The sequence below is a fragment of the Sardina pilchardus genome, chromosome 9 (genome assembly GCF_963854185.1).
Source record: "Sardina pilchardus chromosome 9, fSarPil1.1, whole genome shotgun sequence".
Taxonomy (NCBI): Eukaryota; Metazoa; Chordata; class Actinopteri; order Clupeiformes; family Clupeidae; genus Sardina; species Sardina pilchardus.
The window spans coordinates 21,388,121-21,406,312 of NC_085002.1; the positions used below are offsets into that span (position 1 = coordinate 21,388,121).

General features: G+C 48.7%; 1 protein-coding gene across 6 annotated transcripts in view; it reads right to left on the reverse strand.

The window, feature by feature from the left end:
• The window catches only part of atp2b4 (ATPase plasma membrane Ca2+ transporting 4), a 57,417-nt gene that overhangs the window by 30,468 nt on the left and 8,757 nt on the right, over positions 1–18,192 (reverse strand). For 3 of the 6 annotated variants that reach the window (XM_062546304.1, XM_062546300.1, XM_062546305.1), the window contains exons 2-4: positions 2,589–3,050; positions 1,817–2,014; positions 439–696 (exon numbers count right to left, since the gene is read on the reverse strand). In XM_062546304.1, the coding sequence (XP_062402288.1) occupies positions 439–696; positions 1,817–2,014; positions 2,589–2,778 (646 nt within the window). In that variant the 5' untranslated portion in view covers positions 2,779–3,050. Of the gene's footprint in view, positions 1–438; positions 697–1,816; positions 2,015–2,588; positions 3,051–9,878; positions 9,897–12,555; positions 13,055–18,192 lie in introns of those variants that run through there. The other 3 variants (XM_062546301.1, XM_062546302.1, XM_062546303.1) reach the window with 3 other exon arrangements.

The following is an 18,192-nucleotide window of genomic DNA, read 5'->3' on the forward strand; positions in this document are numbered from 1 at the left end:
AATGAAATGCATGTCTATTTATATATTATGTGCTAGCCCCATGAACATACTGTAAGTATAATACCAATAATACTAAATGTTCTAGGGAGAGGGCAGGCATTATTTTGAAAGGATTTTTGATGAACTTCAATGTATCCCATTGAAGTAATCCCACCACAATAGAAACCCCAACTTGATGCTGTTTCTACACGGTCTGGATTTCACAACAGACAGTGTGGGATTTCGTCCCTGAAACATTACACCCTGTCTTTCTTGAAAACCTCGAGTGGGCCATCTGGGTGACTGTTTGTTTGCACAGATAGTTACTGTTACTGTAACAGAGCAAACGTGTTTTTCTGGTCAATCTACCTTTTTTCTTGACCTCTCACGCGACCCAATTTGACAAAGCTGCCACTAATCTGTTCAGAAGTGAGCAGCAACATCGAGGGGCCCTCTCACCATATTTGATCTGAGCGATGTCTCCCACCACGATCTCGGCCACGGGGATCTGGATGACCTGGCCCTTGCGGATGACGGTGAACTTCTGCTCCTGCTCGATGCGGTTCTGGAGGCCGCGGAACTGCTTCTCTTTGCTCCAGTCGTTGAAGGCCGTCACCAGCACCACGATGACCACCGAGATGAGGATGGCCGCGCCCTCGATCCAGCCCGCCTGAGACTCGCCCTCGTCGTGCACGCCACCTGACGCCTGTCCACATGCTGCACGGGCAGAACAACAGAGAGAGTGTTAGAGAGAGAGAGAGAGAGAGAGAGAGAGAGAGAGAGGGAAGAGAAAGAGAAAGGGAGTAAGAGACAGAAACAGGGAGAGGGAGAGAGAGACAAAGTGGAGAGTGATAGAGCGGAAGGGAGAGACAAAAACAGAGAGGGGGAGAGAAAGGGAGAAAGAGACAGAAACAGGGAGAGAAAGAAAGAGAGAGAGGAAGGGAGAGAGAGTGAGAGAGATGGAGAGAGAGACCAAAGAGGAGAGTGATAGAGCGAACGGTAGAGACAAAAACAGAGAGGGGGAGAGAAAGAGAAAGGGAGAAAGAGACAGAAACAGGGAGAATGTGTGAGAGAGAGAGAGATAGAGAGAGAGAGAGGGAGAGGAGTCTGAAAGAAATCAACAGAAGAAAAATAGTCTGGGGGGAGCTTCCCAAGCATGCAATCATTTAGAACAATGCTTCACTACTGGCTATTTGGGAAGGGAAGGCAACTGTGACACAAGCTATTAAAGAAAGCACTAAGCTCCCGGTCCCTTGGGTTTACCCTTCTCTAAAGGAGCGAGCGCTATGCAAATAATCACCTCGCCTCCCCGCTGCTCGGGAAACATTCTGAAGAACTTTTAGCTCAGAGAGAGAGAGAGAGAGAGAGAGAGAGAGAGAGAGAGAGAGAGAGACAGAGCAAGCAGAAGCAAATCCACATTACATGTTCTGCTTGTTATCACTGCTTGTTCCTTGCCAGCCTTGTGGTTGATTTTTTTTTTTTTTTTTTTCAGTTTGGCTTTACTTCCCATCCCCCATCCTCCCACCTCCAACTCCACCTCCAACTCCACCTCCACCCTCAACCCCCGGATCCACATGCCCGTCTGTTCCATTTCCCTGTTTCTGAAAGCCGGGCCTCTATTATCTGTGCTCCAACTGATATTACAAACCCTTTCCCCTCATTAAACTATAAAAAAAGGAAGCGCGTCGGCCGAGGGAAGATACAGCTGGATAATATCTGGCAACCCCTGATAGAGAGTGGCTCGGCTCGGGTCAGGCTCGGCTCGGCTCGGCGCCTGATCCAGAGCTCGCTGCTATCTGGGCACAATGCCCCCCGGGCCCGAGGGGTGGAACATTACCCTCTGCGTTGCCCCCCGGAGGTTGGTAGAAGGAGAGGCCCAGGGAGATGATGGCGGCGATTTCCAGGATGATGAGGGTGAGATCCTGGAGGGCCTCCCACACGAGCTGCAGGAAGGTCTTGGGCTTTTTGGGAGGGATGAAATTCTTTCCGAACGCCGCGTGGCGCTTCTCCAAGTCCACTGGATTTCCAGAGAGACCTACAAATACAACAGCACATATTTGTACACAACTGGCAGTGCCATGGGTTTGCATAAACAACAGTCGGGGTAAACAGAGCTGTTTCACTACAATGATAATGAGAGGTTCTTGGGATTACATCTCTTTGAATATTAGAGACAAACAAGCATGCATGAATAAGATATAGGTCTACGCAAGACATTAAACCCAAATGGTAGAGGTACTGTATGCCATTGCAAGGCTGGTCCCACTACTACTATTTCTACAATGAATGGCACATTGTATTGTGTGCTGGTTTGTGTGTGTGTGTGTGTGTGTGTGTGTGTGTGTGTGTGTGTGTGTGTGTGTGTGTGTCTGCTTGCGTGTTTGTGTGTGTCTGTGTGTCTGTGTGTATGTGTTTGTGCATGAGAAATGGATTGAGTGTGTGTTGTGTATGTGAATGAGAGAGGTCAGAGAGAGAGAGAGAGCCTGTATATTACAGTGTGTGTGCATCCCTGTCTGTGCACTGGTGTGTACAGCGGCTGCGTAACTGGCTCGAGCTGTGGATATGTAGTGCGTGCGAGCGTGCGAGCGTGCGAGCGTGCGGTCACCCACCCTCGATAGGTGAGGTCTTGAGCCTGCGGCAGATGCCCTGCACGTCTCCGTAGCGCTCTGTGATCTTGTTGACAGCCTCCGTGGATCTCAACTCCATCAGCTCCCGGAGGTCCATCACCGTGATGCCAAACTCGCCCTCGCCGTCCGCCACCGAGTTGGCGGCCGCGTGGTCCGCAGTGTTGTTGGCCATTTTGGAATGCTTGGTCGGGGTCGAAACCGGGTCGATGACTCGGAACGTTGGCTGTAAACCTTAAGACTGGATAGCAGTAAACCGGTTCAAGGTGAACTCCTTAGGGGGGGTGGTTGTGTCTGATCTCTAGGCTGATCTGTGGTCAGTTGTAGTTTGGAGAGGGATTCAGGGGACAGGTCTGGGATCAGATGCGGAGACTCTTGGGTGAGCAGCTGGACTGGTGCAACATGCTTTACACGGGGGATCCCCTCGGCGTACTCTGTCTTTAGTGCCTGAAAAACAACAACAACAAAAAAAACACATAAATATGTCTTATGTAAGAACAAGAGCTTCATAAATAAACACTTCCCACAAGGTCACAACAAATCGCTTCGGGGGGAAAACTCAAAGTGAAACATGGCTGATTGCTGGGGGAAGCATTGCGATGGCTGCGTAACAGGTTAAGTATGCAGGCAGAGGCAGATGCTACATGAACGGTCTGACATTTATATTCTGGAGAGGTCATTAGAGAGGAAAGATGGCAGGTAAGACGCACCCACTCTCTGTCGGTGCACTTGTTAGCATCGAGACCTACAACAGCTACACTGACATTTCAACTAACCTAATTTGTATACATAATGCTCGCCTTGAATTTGCTCGCCTTGATCCCAAGCAGTTAACCATATCATCTTGCAATTACAGCTAAGGTAAGATGCTAGCAGGCAAGAACTCATGCTGGCAGCCTGTTCTCCACAAAATGAATGCCGCAAATGAGTCTTAATCAGCAGCTATATTTTGGAAAGCCTACTCGCTTAAAAAAATGGCTTATCTAACCAAGTCTTATTAATCGTATACTAAGATAACAAAAATCTAGCATGAAGAGAGGTACCTAGTGCTTTCTCATAAAATCATCTGGCTTAATTTAATAAGAATTTGACAAGAGCCTCTGCCAGTGCCTTGAGGACATTTGTCTTAAAAACAAGTAAATTTGGCTTCCAGTTCGGTAAGCAAATTTGTCTTCATAAGACACCTTAAAATAAGTTAAACTTTTATTAAATTAAGTCAAAATAATGTTATGAGAGAGCAACAACACTTGGCAATAACACTTTATGCAGTGTGCACCAATGTGGGATCTCCCAGTAAAAGCATGATAACAACAGAACAAAAGTCAAATTATATCTGCCCTTCATTTAAGGTTGCCTACACATTATTAGTGAATGAGTTTGTAATGTATAAAATGCTGCTGCAGAATACTGGGCTTATGACTGAAGTTTTTGTTTACAAACAGTGGTGGGCAAACAAAATGGCTCCATTGATCCTCCGCAGCTACACAAAGAGAGGCTTTGAGTATTTCCCGCTGTGGCGTGTATGGACTGGGACAGCCATGGTTTTCGTCTCTCTTTCTGTCTGCGAGAACAGCACTGGGCAAATGCATATCGTTCCTAACGGGATCAATGACTCGGACGCTAATGTGCCTGCTTCGGTGAATGGTCAGGTTCCACTGGCATCGTTACACACTCCACGCAGACATGCAATCCAGAGGTCACCGTTTGATATGATGTGTGCTTGCAAATGATTGAAAACGACGCACTGGGCCAAAGCTGTAGAATGTGCGTTCACACACACACACACACACACACACACACACACACACACACACACACAGACACGCACACACATGCACGCACATACACACACACATATACACATGCACACACACACACACACACACACACACACACACACACACTATCATTTGACAGACACGCAGACACGCAGACACACACGCACACATACACAGAAACACATACACACACGCACCCACACAAACCACATATCAGATCCACAGAAACACACACACACACATGTCCATACAGTAGCCAGGGCAAGCCTGTAGCTTGTAATTGGGGTCACGTGGTGGCAGAGGCCCCAAGGGCAGCACTGTAGCCTACATCAAATGGCCATGGCGTTTGAATCCGTAGCGCCCCCATTACACCCAGACCTCCGTCCATCCCTCTCCCCACCCCCACTCCCCTCTCTCTGGCAGCGACCCTGTTACAGTAAGCAGGATGGCAGCGCAGCGCAGCCCTGCCCAGCCGTGGCCAGCCGTGGACGAGGAAAAGGCGGGTCGACCAGTCCGAGCTGCTCCACTTTTTTCTCCAGGCCCACTGTGTCATCTCCTCAATGGGCGCGTGCAGCAGCGTTCATTAACTAAATCATTGTGTAAACTGACCTAATCCTGTTCCACTCGTCCCACACACCCCCCACTCCCCCCCCCCCCCATCCTGTAATCACGCGGATCAGGGATGAGGAAGGTACAGCGGCGTTATCGAACCGCGGGAACATCCACGCCGCCACCGAGCGGATGGGGCAGCCAGGAAGTGCTGCAGCCACGATGACGACGGGAGACAGAAACGATTACGGGCCACGGTTGACCAATGTCGCGAGGCATGTGACTAAATTCCGTACTAAGTAAGTACGAGGCTGTGGTTGAGCCTGTTTTTTGGGGAAAGAAGGGAAAAAAGACTCTCTAAAATGGCACTGGTTGCTCGGGGCAGGAAAAGCTTCACAAGTTGGCCAGGGTCAACACAGGAAAACCGCAGAAAAAGAAGGCATGAAAACATGTGCTTATAGCGTGGAAATGAGAACAGCGGGGCACGTTCACCCGCATGCATTCTCGTTTGACACCAGGCTTGTGTACTTAATGGGATCAAGCCCCGCCCAGCAGAGAGCGAAGCTATCCGCGCTGTTTCGGGGGCGAGAATTAGCAGGGTCGGCCTGCTTACCTAAAGGCTTTTGAAATCTCCTCACCAGGTATCCCAAAAGGGTTTAGGGGCTGAGCACTACGGTCGGTGTTCACTTTCATCTTGGCTAAACCCCCTCTTTGAGAAAACACAACTGGGTGTCTGTGACTAGGTTCTCTGCAAAAGGCAGCCTTGTTCATTTGCAATACAAAAAGATTGAAAAATGATGCAGGCAAATAGTCTCCTCTCTCCCTCCCCCATCCAACATCTCTCGCTCTCTCTCTCTCATTCTCTCTCTCTCTCGCTCTTCTCTGTGTACATATAGAGTATACAAAATAATATCTTCAAATATAAACAGTGCATAAACAATATATAGAACCTCTCTGTCTCTTTAAATCACAGACACACTCTCTCACTCACACACACATATACACAAAAACACACACCCACACACACATATATGTCTCTGCTATGGATCACTGCAATGCATGCAAACATATGCCCTGCACCCTACACAGTTTGAATCGACTGAAGTACTTCCTTTGTGAAAATGCAACTCTCACACACATACATTTCTTTTCCCTCTCTCTCCCCCCATCCACTAATGCCGGAGGACAAACTTTGGAATGGAGAGAGTTAGAGCGGCGGCGGTGGCGGCGCCGAGAGATGGAGGTGATGCGTGCCCTCGTCGCCCACACCCGGGGCCTCATAAATATTCATACGCTCCCGCGCTCCTCGTCCAGCTGAGCAACAAGCGCCCGAGCGAGCGAGCGAACGAGAGCCTGAGCGCTGTGAGCTGTGACCTGTTGAGCTGTACAAACATCTCCTCTCCGTGTCCAGGGCTGCTAAATAGGCAGCCAGATAGAAAGAGGGAGAGAAAGGGAGAGAGAGAGAGAGAGAGAGAGAGAGAGAGAGAGACCAAAGAGGAGAGTGATAGATAGACAGAAAGAGGGAGAGAAAGGGAGAGAGAGAGAGAGACAGAGAGAGAGAGAGACCAAAGAGGAGAGTGATAGATAGATAGAAAGAGGGAGAGAAAGGGAGAGAGAGAGAGAGAGAGAGAGAGAGAGAGAGAGAGAGAGAGAGAGAGAGAGAGAATGGAGCGGAGAGCAGAGGCGGCTGGGAGGGCGACGAATGCAAAAACAAATCAGGCTGTGTACTGACGAGAGACCTGCACTGATTAGCGCTGCTATCGAGCACTGCAGCACTCTGCACAACTTCAGTGGCATAAAGCAGCACTCGGACACAGCAGACTTAGCACACAGCTGCCTGCCTATACCGGCGCTGGGAAGAAAAACAGAAACAGAAAGATAAGAGAGAACGAGAATGAGAAATAGAGAGAGCGAGAGAGACAGATAGAGAGAGAGAGAGAGAGAGAGAGAGAGAGAGAGAGAGAGAGAGAGAGAGAGAGAGAGAGAGAGAGAAGGAGGAGGATGGATGATGCTTGGTTTCTCTGGGACCTGCAGAGCCGGTGCCAGGCTTGTAGCTACACATCTGCCTGCAGTCTGCTGGAGCCTCTCTGCATTTCCTGTTCTATCATTCCTTTTGATTGTATTTTTCTGCTACACACACACACACACACACACACACACACAGACACACACAGACATACACACACGCACACACAGACACACACAGATTTACTGTATCACCTGAGGGCAAACACTTCATCGGAGTGACAAAGAGGCGATTTAACAACACAAAGCACGCCCCCAGAGAGACAGCGAAGAGGGACACATCCAATCCCACAGACCCCTCTGGCAATGCAAAGGATTGTGGGAAGAAGTTCATAAACGCATCACATTTATTAAGGTTTAGGGTGTCTGCTTGCGTCACCACACCAAAAAAAAAGGGTAATTTTGTGTTTTTTCCTCTAACGGTGGCCTCCTTTTGGGAAGGATGGGGACATGGTCTTTTGGGAACAACAGCCATGACCTCCCCCTCTCATGTTAAATCCAAAGACAGACTAGTGCACTTCCCCTGATTAATGCCGAGCTGCTTGATCATCATTAAATTACAGCTAAGGTACACCATGCCCTTCCAGAGGAGATCAAAACCATGTCGCTTCAGTCAATGGCGCCCAGACAAATGTGCAAATAGGAAGAGCTCAATTCTCCCATTCTCGTCGTCAGTAACCCGGTTACAGCAACAGCAGCACCAACAGCTTAGCACACTGGCTGATGCAACAGCAATTTGTTTAATTGATCCATATGATGACGATGGGTATAGATGGGTGGACGAAATGGAGAGAGCCAGTCTGTGGGGGGGGGGGGGGGGGGGCTGCCAACCAAAAGACCAGACAAGAGCCACACTGACATCCCTGCTGAGAGTGTCAAAATATTGGGAGGTGGACAGTATGAGAAGGCTTGCCGTGCTATTGCGCTGTGCTGTGCTCTCACGCTGGCTGCACAACAATGTGCCGTTATTGAGATGAGAAGGAAATTGTCTATGTAGAGTTGAGGCGTAGGTATTTTAGCCATCTGTGGTGCACATCAGGGCAGAATTTGAATGAACTCTTCAAACAACATGTCCTCTTTTTTTGAGAGAGAGCTCAATACTGGAGTGGCATGACAGACATGCAAAATCCTTCCGAGACCTTGAGAGGTTTCGAAATGTGTCACAGTGACACGGATCTGCTCTCCCCGTAGCCTGTTTGTTGCCATCCCAGGGGAATTAATTGGTGTGTGACTGGCTGTCCTGTGATTACATGCAAATTTAATTTGTAATGTGGAATGTCGAGGACTGACAGCGTGCTCTCCTTCAACTTCAAATTTCATAAAAGAAAAATCTTATTGGAGGAGAGGGCAGATGTTAAGACATCCAGCACAGCTGAAATAGGAAATATGTGAGAAGTGGTGGCCTATGTGATAGAAAACCTGCTAGAGAGGGAGGGTAATGTGCTATTCCATTGTGTTGCAGCTGTAGTATCATACAAACAAATGCCTCCCACTACATGGCCAAATACCTAAAACCTTTTATGTTTATTTACATTACGCTCTTTGTGGCAAAGCATGCATGAGGGAGAGACAGAGATCCTAAGCATGCATGGCCACCTCATAAGTTCCTTTCAATTTGAACAAACATCCAAATCCATTGTGGAGCCTAGGCATGATTTGTTAGCTAGTGGAGGTGTGTGTGTGTGTGTGGGGGGGGGGGGACTGTGGACGCTGCCAATGCTGCTTCCAGGGAATCATCATCATCCTCATCATCCTCATCATCATCCTCCATTCTCCCACAGCACAAAGCCACCTCTGATGGCAGCTACTGTAGCGCGGCTAACGGCCTGGCTCTGAGGCGGACCGCTGCCATTTAGGGCACTCAGCGCCAGCCCACACACACACACCTACACACACCTTAGCTTGCATGTCCACAGGGCTCCCAGCCCCCACATAAATGGCGCTTGTGACAGGAGACAGGTGGCAGAGCGCTATTCAAACGACCAACTGGCACACAGATTGGAGCAGGGCAGAGAATGAGAGGGAGAGAGATTGAGAGAGAGAGAGAGAGAGAGGAAAAGTAAACAACAGAAAAAAGATAGCTATCCCACGCTCCTTGTGACCAACAGCAAGGAAATAAAAAACAAAATGACACACAAAGAACAATCAAATCAGGAAGCAGGGAGGTGAAAATGTGGCAGATGAATGTTCCCAGGGAACAAAAGAGGAGACTAGCGCAGACTAGCGAGGAGAGAGCAGAGCAGAGAGAGCAGAGAGAGCAGAGAGAGCAGAGTGAGGCCGGGGGTCTGGAGGGAAGCGATGGCCGGGATGTGTTGAGGGGGGGGATTGGCTTGCGCACTGGCTCTGCAGCTTCACCTGCCTTGCATACTAAAGCGGAGAATGCGGAGCCTAGTAGCTGCGAGCTGCCGCTGCCGCTGCCGCCACACACACACACACACACACACATGCACGCACGCACACAGAGGGAGAGACTGCACCAAACACACTACTGCCACAGGAATCCCACCAGTAAAGGGGAGCAGAGAGAGAACACTGCACATGTGAGCTGCAATTACGCAACAGACGCGAGACGTGCAGTGCAGTGCGGTGCGGTGTGTTGTGTTGCGTGTGCTAGTTTTACATGTACAGGTTTCATGCATTTTGTTCTTTCACAGAAAACACATCTCTCTCTCTCTCTCTGGCACTCTCTCTGTTCTACACCGCAGGCGCTATCTATCTAGCAAAGGAGCTCTTTCCACCTACAACATGCTCCCTTAGAGCACATTTCATATGTATGTTGTTTAAATATTTAGTAAATACAGTAGATCATGCACATCTATATATACACACAGTTGCCCTTTTATGGTGGTTCCCTCCTCCATGCTGTAACACACACACACACACACACACACACACACACACACACACAAGGTTGTGCCTGGACCTTTTAAGGAGGGCCGTTTGTTTTTCATGTGGCTAGTGTGTGGGAGTATGCAAACTGAGCCCCAGTTCTCTGCCAACCCGGCAGACACTATCATCAACAGCAGACCACACCCAGACTGCAGTCATGTGACAACAGAGGAAGTGGAAATTCCGTCTAGTAACCAGCCAGCCAGAGTCAGAGAAAATGAGAAAGAGGGAGAAACAGAGAGAGAGGGAGAGAGAGAGAGAGAACATGAAAAGAGGAAGTCAGAAGAGATCAGAGAGCAACAAGAGAAGAAATGAAAGTCACAGAGACTCATGATGGAAAAAAGAGAGAGATAATGGGATGATAATGACGAGAGAATGGAAATAAATAAAATGAAAATAGAACCCTGGAGACATCATGAGTCATAAAAATGATCATGTCACAGAACATTAAGGAATGGACTTTCCAGAACAGTCCAATGACGATCTAGTGGAAAATGAAAAAGAAAAAAAAAAACACGACTACAGCATGTTCTTCACCCAGCGCCGCTTCAAGGTGAAATATGAGCGTCCGTGAATTTAACATGCTTGTGATACAAATCTTGCTTCGGCACCTGAGTGACGCTAGCTCTGCTTGGAAGGGAGTTCCCTTACTGTGCGTGCGGGCAGGGTTCTCTCCACACCTACAGTACACGCTCTCCTTCCTCGTGGCTGTCCTCCCTTACCCTGCCTCACTCTCTCACTCCTTCCCTCCCTCCCTCCCTCCCTCCTTCCCTCCATTCCTCCCACCCCTTTCCTCCACTCCCCTCCCCTCCCCTCTAGGTCTCTTGCTGGAGTTCAGCCGCATGACAGACCTAATCAAGTCCTCCCACCGCCCTCCACCCTCAACCCATCCGCTTCCTCCCCAACCCTCCCTGGTGTACTCCTCGACACCTCGCCGGTCTCTCGCCTGACCCCTCGGCGCCGCTGCCGGACCCTCCCCCGGGGGACCCTTGTTTCGCCGCTGGGTGACCCCGACCCTAAACTCTGAGCGATTATTTCAGGAGTTTTTTTTCTTTTTCCGGGCAGTTCCTTCCGTCACTTGTTCCCTGGCTCTGCTCATCCCAGTCTCTTCCTCTCCGCTCCTCCTCCTGGTCATCTGCTTGCCAAGTGTTCCACCACCGCTACCTAAAATACCCAATAAACAGCCGAGCCCGATGTTAACGGTGACCTTGTGGCTCTGCCCTTGGCCTGGTATCTCTGCTGGTGAATACAACCCTACGGTTGCTATGGAACACATTACGGTAAACAAGAAATAAACCCCACTAGCACTGGAATTAATGCTGCAGAGTATTATCTTTTTTTTTCACATTCATATTCTATTCATAGCAGCCACGCTGTCTGGTTTCCATTGGGTTTTCATGTGGTGTTTGAAGTTCCACGCTGTCTCTTGTAGTGATTGGTAGCAATAGGGGTTGAAACAGCAGATATGGACAGAGAGCTGAAAATAAAATAATAATAATAAAAAAACATCTGAGTGATGCTTTATTTTATCCGACAGCTTACCACCACCTACTAATGACTTCATAGCCATAGAGAGAGAGAAAACTGAACCAGGAGCTGAATTAAGCCTGTCAAAATACCATTGCTTGAGACAACGAGTACCACAAACAGTGAGACCATCCAGGCTTATGACTCCCCCCCAACCGCCATAGTCATAATAGAAACAGGCCGAGCTCTCAGGAGATCCACGACGGCAACAGACACAAACAGAAACAAGTGAAAGAGAACAGGCCCTGTGAGGACCCTGCCAACGCGCCGACACTGCGAGCCCAAGTGACAGTGTTTACGACTGAGCACGGAGATGACACAGCAGATAAAAAACAGACACGTCTCCGTCTCACTCTCACTCTCTCTCTCTCTCCTTTGGGGCATTAATGTGGGCTAGTAAATATGGAAAAAGGAGAGAACAATCCAACCTTTTGATCTCGGGTCTTAGGATAGAAACAAACAATACGGTGTGTGCATGGATGCCAATACGCCTCCTGCCTAAGCTGCAGCAGTCTTTTGAGGGTTGTGTGGGGTTGGTTCAAAGTCAGCTAAGTTCATTCATCGCAGAGAGGAGGGCAACACAGCTTCCTGCAGAGGCAATTGGGTCTCTGGACAATATTCCGCATTTGCTAAACAACTGCTCAAAGCTGCAGTAGGTAATAACACAGGCCTCCCCCAGTAGTGCCATTCACTGCGCCATTCACTTTCTTCCCCTAGCGCTCCTTTTTGAAATGAAAGCCTGCTAAAGCTGGCGGTGAAAGAAGGCATTTAATGGTCCGTCTTGCATCTGGCCTGATGATCTTGCATCTCTCCGGACAGATATTAAGAACAGAAACTCGCTGTCATTTCTAACCAAGCTCCCTTAACTCTGTCCCATGCCTTGTGTGAGTCACCAGGTTTTATATGAAATCTACTTAGACTGGTATGTGCCTTGCCAGCTACTCAAATTGTCTGCTTTTCCTCAATCATTTAACTCTCTCTCTCTGAGACACTAAAACGGCAAAGGGTCATAAAGGCAGTTTTCATCAAATAATTATCTTATTTTTTTTAGTTTTCAGTAATTAGTGCATTACTGCAATTTACTATTGTCTTTTATCAAAAATACTCAATCAATTACAGGCGACAAGTAAACAGAAAGCAGTGTAACTTCACGATAAGTAGCGATAAACAATATGCGTGCTCACAACAGTTTTGGTAGCAGACCATATCTCGTGGCATTATAGCTTCAGCGCAGGTCAGGATGGGGGTTAGGTCAGCTAATCCGGCTGAGTCCACGCTCCAGCTCCAAGTAACATCAAACAATTCCAGGTTGTACACCTACAGCAATGTTCCCCTGAAACAGACACCTAGTGTGTGTGTGTGTGTGTGTGTGTGTGTGTGTGTGTGTGTGTGTGTGTGTGTGTGAATGCAGCATGTACTAATTCACTATCACACGGCTCACTATTTCTATTCAAACTATGCTGGCAGTATACAACACTAGAATGTTGGCTGTATCTTGACAAAGAGATGCATTTCGTTCAAGCCTTTGTATTTGTAATTTCCTTCGACACGATCGTGTCCGTTACACAGAAAAATGGACACTCACCACGTGCTTACTCTTATCTGTCTGCTTCCACATTGCCCGTGCATGCATTTGCAGTCATAGCCTGTGCCTGATAAGCACATCCTACTCCAACAAAGTTGATTAATACTTTGACTAATGACCTTTAACCCTCCAACTAGCTATGGGGCATATTCAATACTAATAGCAGTAGTTATCAATACTAATGACAGTAGTGTGCAAATAGTGGACTTAGATATGGATCCATTTCTCTATGTGGATGTGCCAAAGCTATATTACAGTAGTTAGGTAGGGTTTCAACAATGAGTCTGGGAAAGATATATTCTGCATCTTAAATAATGGATTATTCCAATGGACGTGAAACGTCACATTTAAAAAAAAAAAAAGAAATACACTGGAGGTGTCAACCTGTCCACAACCAAAACATAAAACCGGCAAAAACGTTAAACAAACATCTACGAATCGACTGAATAAATGCTGCTCCCATTACATGGTGCTTTGGTTGAATCTTGGCTCTGGTGATGACCAGACAATAAACCCACCTGGCATTTCGCTCCCTCTCTGGCGCACCTGGTACATGGCCTGGCATACTAGACTCAGCTTCGCCTCGCGTTGCCCGGGCCTGGTGGAGACGCTGGCCAAAGGCTGCGACTGGCCCGCTGCCTCTCGTGCCGCTTGGCTGTGCCTTCACTGTGTGCCAGTATTCCCAGTCCTGCCATGTTGGGGCTACCCCCCCCCCCCCCCTCACATACACACACACACACACACACACACACACACACCCTCTCTCCCTGCCACTGGGAGCACCTCTTCCTGAGCGAGGACTCATTCTCCTCCCCCACCTCGCCCTCTCCCCATCCCTATGGCTCTTGTCGTACTGTCCTACTGACAGGAGGGAAATCAGTCTTAAATGTCACGTTCCCCTTTGGACTAGATAATCCTTTCTTCCTCCCCTTCCTCTGTCAACTACTCTGTATGCACAAAAAAAAAAAGAAAACAATTTCTTCTCCGTCTTCATTCAAACAGCTCCTATAAACATATGTCCTTGGAATGGGTGCAGTGTGAGGCAGAGCCCAATCCCCCCGATGAGAGCCATCCCCCATGTCCCCCCACTATAAATGTCAAGCTCTTCCGTCGAGTACAACATTATGAGTGTGTCTATCCATCCTCCCTTTGAGAGCAGCTCTTAGGCATATTTGGGGGGGTGGTGGGGTGTGTGTGTGTGTGTTCATGTGTGTGCGTGTGTGTGTGTGTGTGTGCGTGTGCGTGTGCGTGTGTGTGTGCGTGTGTGTGTGTGTGCATGTGTGTGCGTGCGTGTGTGTGTGCGTGTGTGCGCTACAGTGATGCATTGCTGTTCCCAGCAGAAGCCATGATGAATGCAGGATGAATACACTCTCATATGCACACCGGGTCAGGGGGTTCCTGAGACCTGTAAGCAGGACACCTTTACAAGGAATCAATCACATGTGATGCGCTGTTCTGCTCTGGATGTCAGGTGTGCAGCGCACGCATGTCCTTGTTAGCAGCTGCTAGCAAAGCAGCTCCTCAGCTTTCAGTTCATTCCAACTTGAGCTTGAAAGTCGTGAACGTAGGGTCCTGGAATTTAATCGAGTGAAAAGATTTTTTTTTTTTTGTAATCACTGCGGTCAAAACACCGCAGCCCGGCAGTTCTAGGATATATCTAAGTCAAACCTACACGGCGCTTAAAGTAATACGCGTCAGCGGTCAAATGACCGGCGCTTGGCGCTTCTAGTGTTAAGCAACAATAAGGTAAGGATATTTAGCATGTGCAGTATTCACAGGGCTTGTATGAAATCGCACTGTAACTGGCTACATGTGTGTTTTTTTCCGACCAAAGGCTATTTACTGAACACACACCAACTAGACCATCTGATAATCTGTGACATCTTTATTTCCTGCCAGGAAAAAGCCTGAAATGTCATGGGTTGGTTTTGTTTTACCTACAATTCTTAGTGTTTTACTGAGAGCCATGTGAAGAGAACCATGCATCTGTCAGGTTGCATTACAGCTTTGGAGGGCCTACGGCATTGAGCCAGTCAATGGGGCAAGCGTTGTGCCTTCTGGAGGAGATACGCAACGCACACACACACACACACACACACACCACTTGCTCGTTCAAGCATCCTTATGTGGAGTGCAAGTTCTCTTCCTGCCGCCTTCTTAGGTAGTGCCAGGAAGCCCCAGCTAAGGATATGCTCGGCGTGCCACCCCCGCAGGTGAACGGCAGCCGAGAGAGAGGGAGGCCCCTAGCATCGGCGAGAAGGGGGGGGGGGGGGGGGGGGGGGGGGGGGTGGGTTGGGACGCAGGGCGGGGTGGGGTGGGGTGGAGGGGCACAGCTGTGCGGCGGCCCGTTCCACAAGAACATTCCGGAGAGTCCTGCTCCAGCCTCGCTGAGTGACTCAGTGAGTCGCGCCCGGCACTGGGAGGAATCATGTGAGCGTCTCATTCTTGGCATTCCGCTCCGTTTTCAACCAATCCACACTCACGGGCTGAGTCATCCAAAGAGCCCCACACACACACACACACACACACACACACACGCACACACACACACACACACACACACACACACACACACACACACACACACACACACACACACACACACACACACACACACACACACACGCACAGACACACACACACACACACATGCACTGACACAGGCATGCATTCACACACACAAACCAGTACAAGAACACACACACACACACACACACGCACGCGCATACATGCATACACATCCAAAATACACTCCCCACCCTGTACTCTCTCTCTCTCTTTCTGTCTCAGTGTTGCTGTTTCTTTGTTTTCTTCGCGGTTACTCCCCTCCCTCCCACTCCCCCATCCAAGGCCCTGTTCCCCTGCGCCACCCCTGCTGTCTCTGTGCCCAGTCAAAGCGAACCACGCCCAGACAAGCTCCAAGGCCTGAGCTGCATACCAAGAGAGCGAGCACATGGTGGAAGAGGGGAGGGACAGAGAGAGAGAGAGAGAGAGGGAAAGAGAGAGAAAAAGGGAGGAAATGGGAGAGAGAAAGACAAAAGGATTGAGGTGAATGGACTAACGGCGGATTTAACTAGAGACAGAGAGAGACACAGACACAGACGCACACACGCAGACACACACACACACACACACACACACATGCACACTCCGAAAGAAAGAGAGTGAGAAAAAGGGAGAGCGTGAGAGAGAGAAAGAGAAAGATGGAAGGAGAGATGGCGGTAGAAAGGGGAGGGAGGTGGATCCACGCAGAGAGAATGACTCCAGAGAGAGGCAGACTGTGAGCTGATGAGCACGGAGACAGCAACAGTGAGACAGAGATAATGAACAGGCGGAGAGACAGCCAGCCAGCAGAGAAGAGCAGAGCAGCGAGGGAGAGAGAGAAAAGAGGGAGAGGAGAAGAGAGGAGAGGAGAGGAGAGGAGAGGAGAGAAGAGGAGACACATTCCACAACGAATGGAGACATAAGCAATGAGTCACCCTGGCCCACTGTGATCGAGCACACAACCAAAATCGGCAGTGGCTCCTTGCGTCCCGTAGCTCCTGGGTGTTTTTTTGGATGGTTGTCATCCAGGCATGATCTAATCTAATCTGTCCATGATCTGGGCATATGAGATTACTTCTCTGATTTGGCATAAACAGCTTTGCTACGGACTCGTGGACAGAGGCTGTTCAGACTCGTGGACATACACCGAAATATGATTCAAAACAATTAAAAGCAAGAAAAATACACACAAAAGATATTGTTGTTTACCAGCTTGTTGCTAGTGTGTAAATAAACAAATCCTATGTCGCTGTAGGATGAGTGTCTTTTTCTACCTCTGAATTGAAATGCAGCAATGAGGAAGCCTGACTGATAACAGACAAAATGTACTTCTGACTTCCTGACTGTCTGACGCAGTTTACCCCCAACAGTGTGTGTGTGTGTGTGTGTGTGTGTGTGTGTGTGTGTGTGTGTGTGTGTGTGTGTGTGTGTGCGTGCGTGTGTATGGGAGTGGTTGACTCGTGCTGATCAGAGATAAAGCAATAGCTGCATTTTGAAACATTTCAGTATTCCAACGCTACCACTGATCCTGTGCCTTGGCCCTTTGAAGGGACCCCTTTGAAGTAGGCATATTATATAAGGGGGGGGGGGGGGGCGCATCTGTGTGACTCGCTGCAACTCAATTAGTGCGTGTCACTAACGAGGCGCGGGCGCGGTGCACTTCGAGGGAGGCCAGGGCACACCTAGCGCCTAGCGGCGGCCGCTCCAGCTGCTGGAATGCCGTTTGGCCGGGGCGGTCAGCGGGGGCCGGAAAGTGGCGACACTTGTTTACAAAATAGAGTGTCCAGAGTAAAACAGGGAGATTGGACTTCCCACAATTCATCTTGGCACACACCATCGCGCGCCGTGTTTTCCGTCAACTTTGTTTGTCTCCCCGTAGGGAGGGGTGGGGTGGACGGGAGAGACTAGCTTGACCACTGAGGTCACCACAGCAGACTTTGTGCATGTTTAGAAACCATTTAAACTGTTATGCACTGTGATTACGGTTTGTGAATCTGTGTTAGTGAAAGTCTGCTGATATTTGTGCTCAGCCTGCAATTACATTGCACACACACACCCTTCTCTTCTGAGCTCTTGAGTTGATTGGCTGGGATCGGGTCATGGCTCAGTCCAAGCCGCTATGCTTCTTTTCACAATGACAAAGTCAGACAACGCATGAGAAACTGTGTTTTTTTTTTTTTTTTTAAAGCAGAAGACAAACAGCATTCCGTGAGGAGCACAATTCACAAAATGTGCAAAATGTGCATAGGGACTCGAATCCCAGAGAGCACCTTTGAGCAGAATGTTACAACATGATCACAGGTTTCCAGTTCCCTTGCCAATACTTGTCAGAAATATCTTTCTGACTCAGTCAATGATGAAATAATCTGTGCAAAATTATGCAAGAACTCTGACAAAATCTGCACAAGACTCATTCTACAACTGGATTTCAACATCAGTAAATCACTTTGTTGCCATTTTTTACACTAGAAATCCTTTGGCACATATTACAATGTGCTACGAGACATCACTGGAACACTGGTACAATTTCAATTTCTGTCACGTTCAAGTGATGGAGCAGAGAGCTTATTTCATCCTACATCCAAGAGCATTTCTAGTTCATCAAAGGCTGAATTAATGGAACGTTCATGCAATGTAGTGAGTTTATGGGCCTGGGCACAGTGCCTGGATTTCTGTGGTATTGTGTCTGATA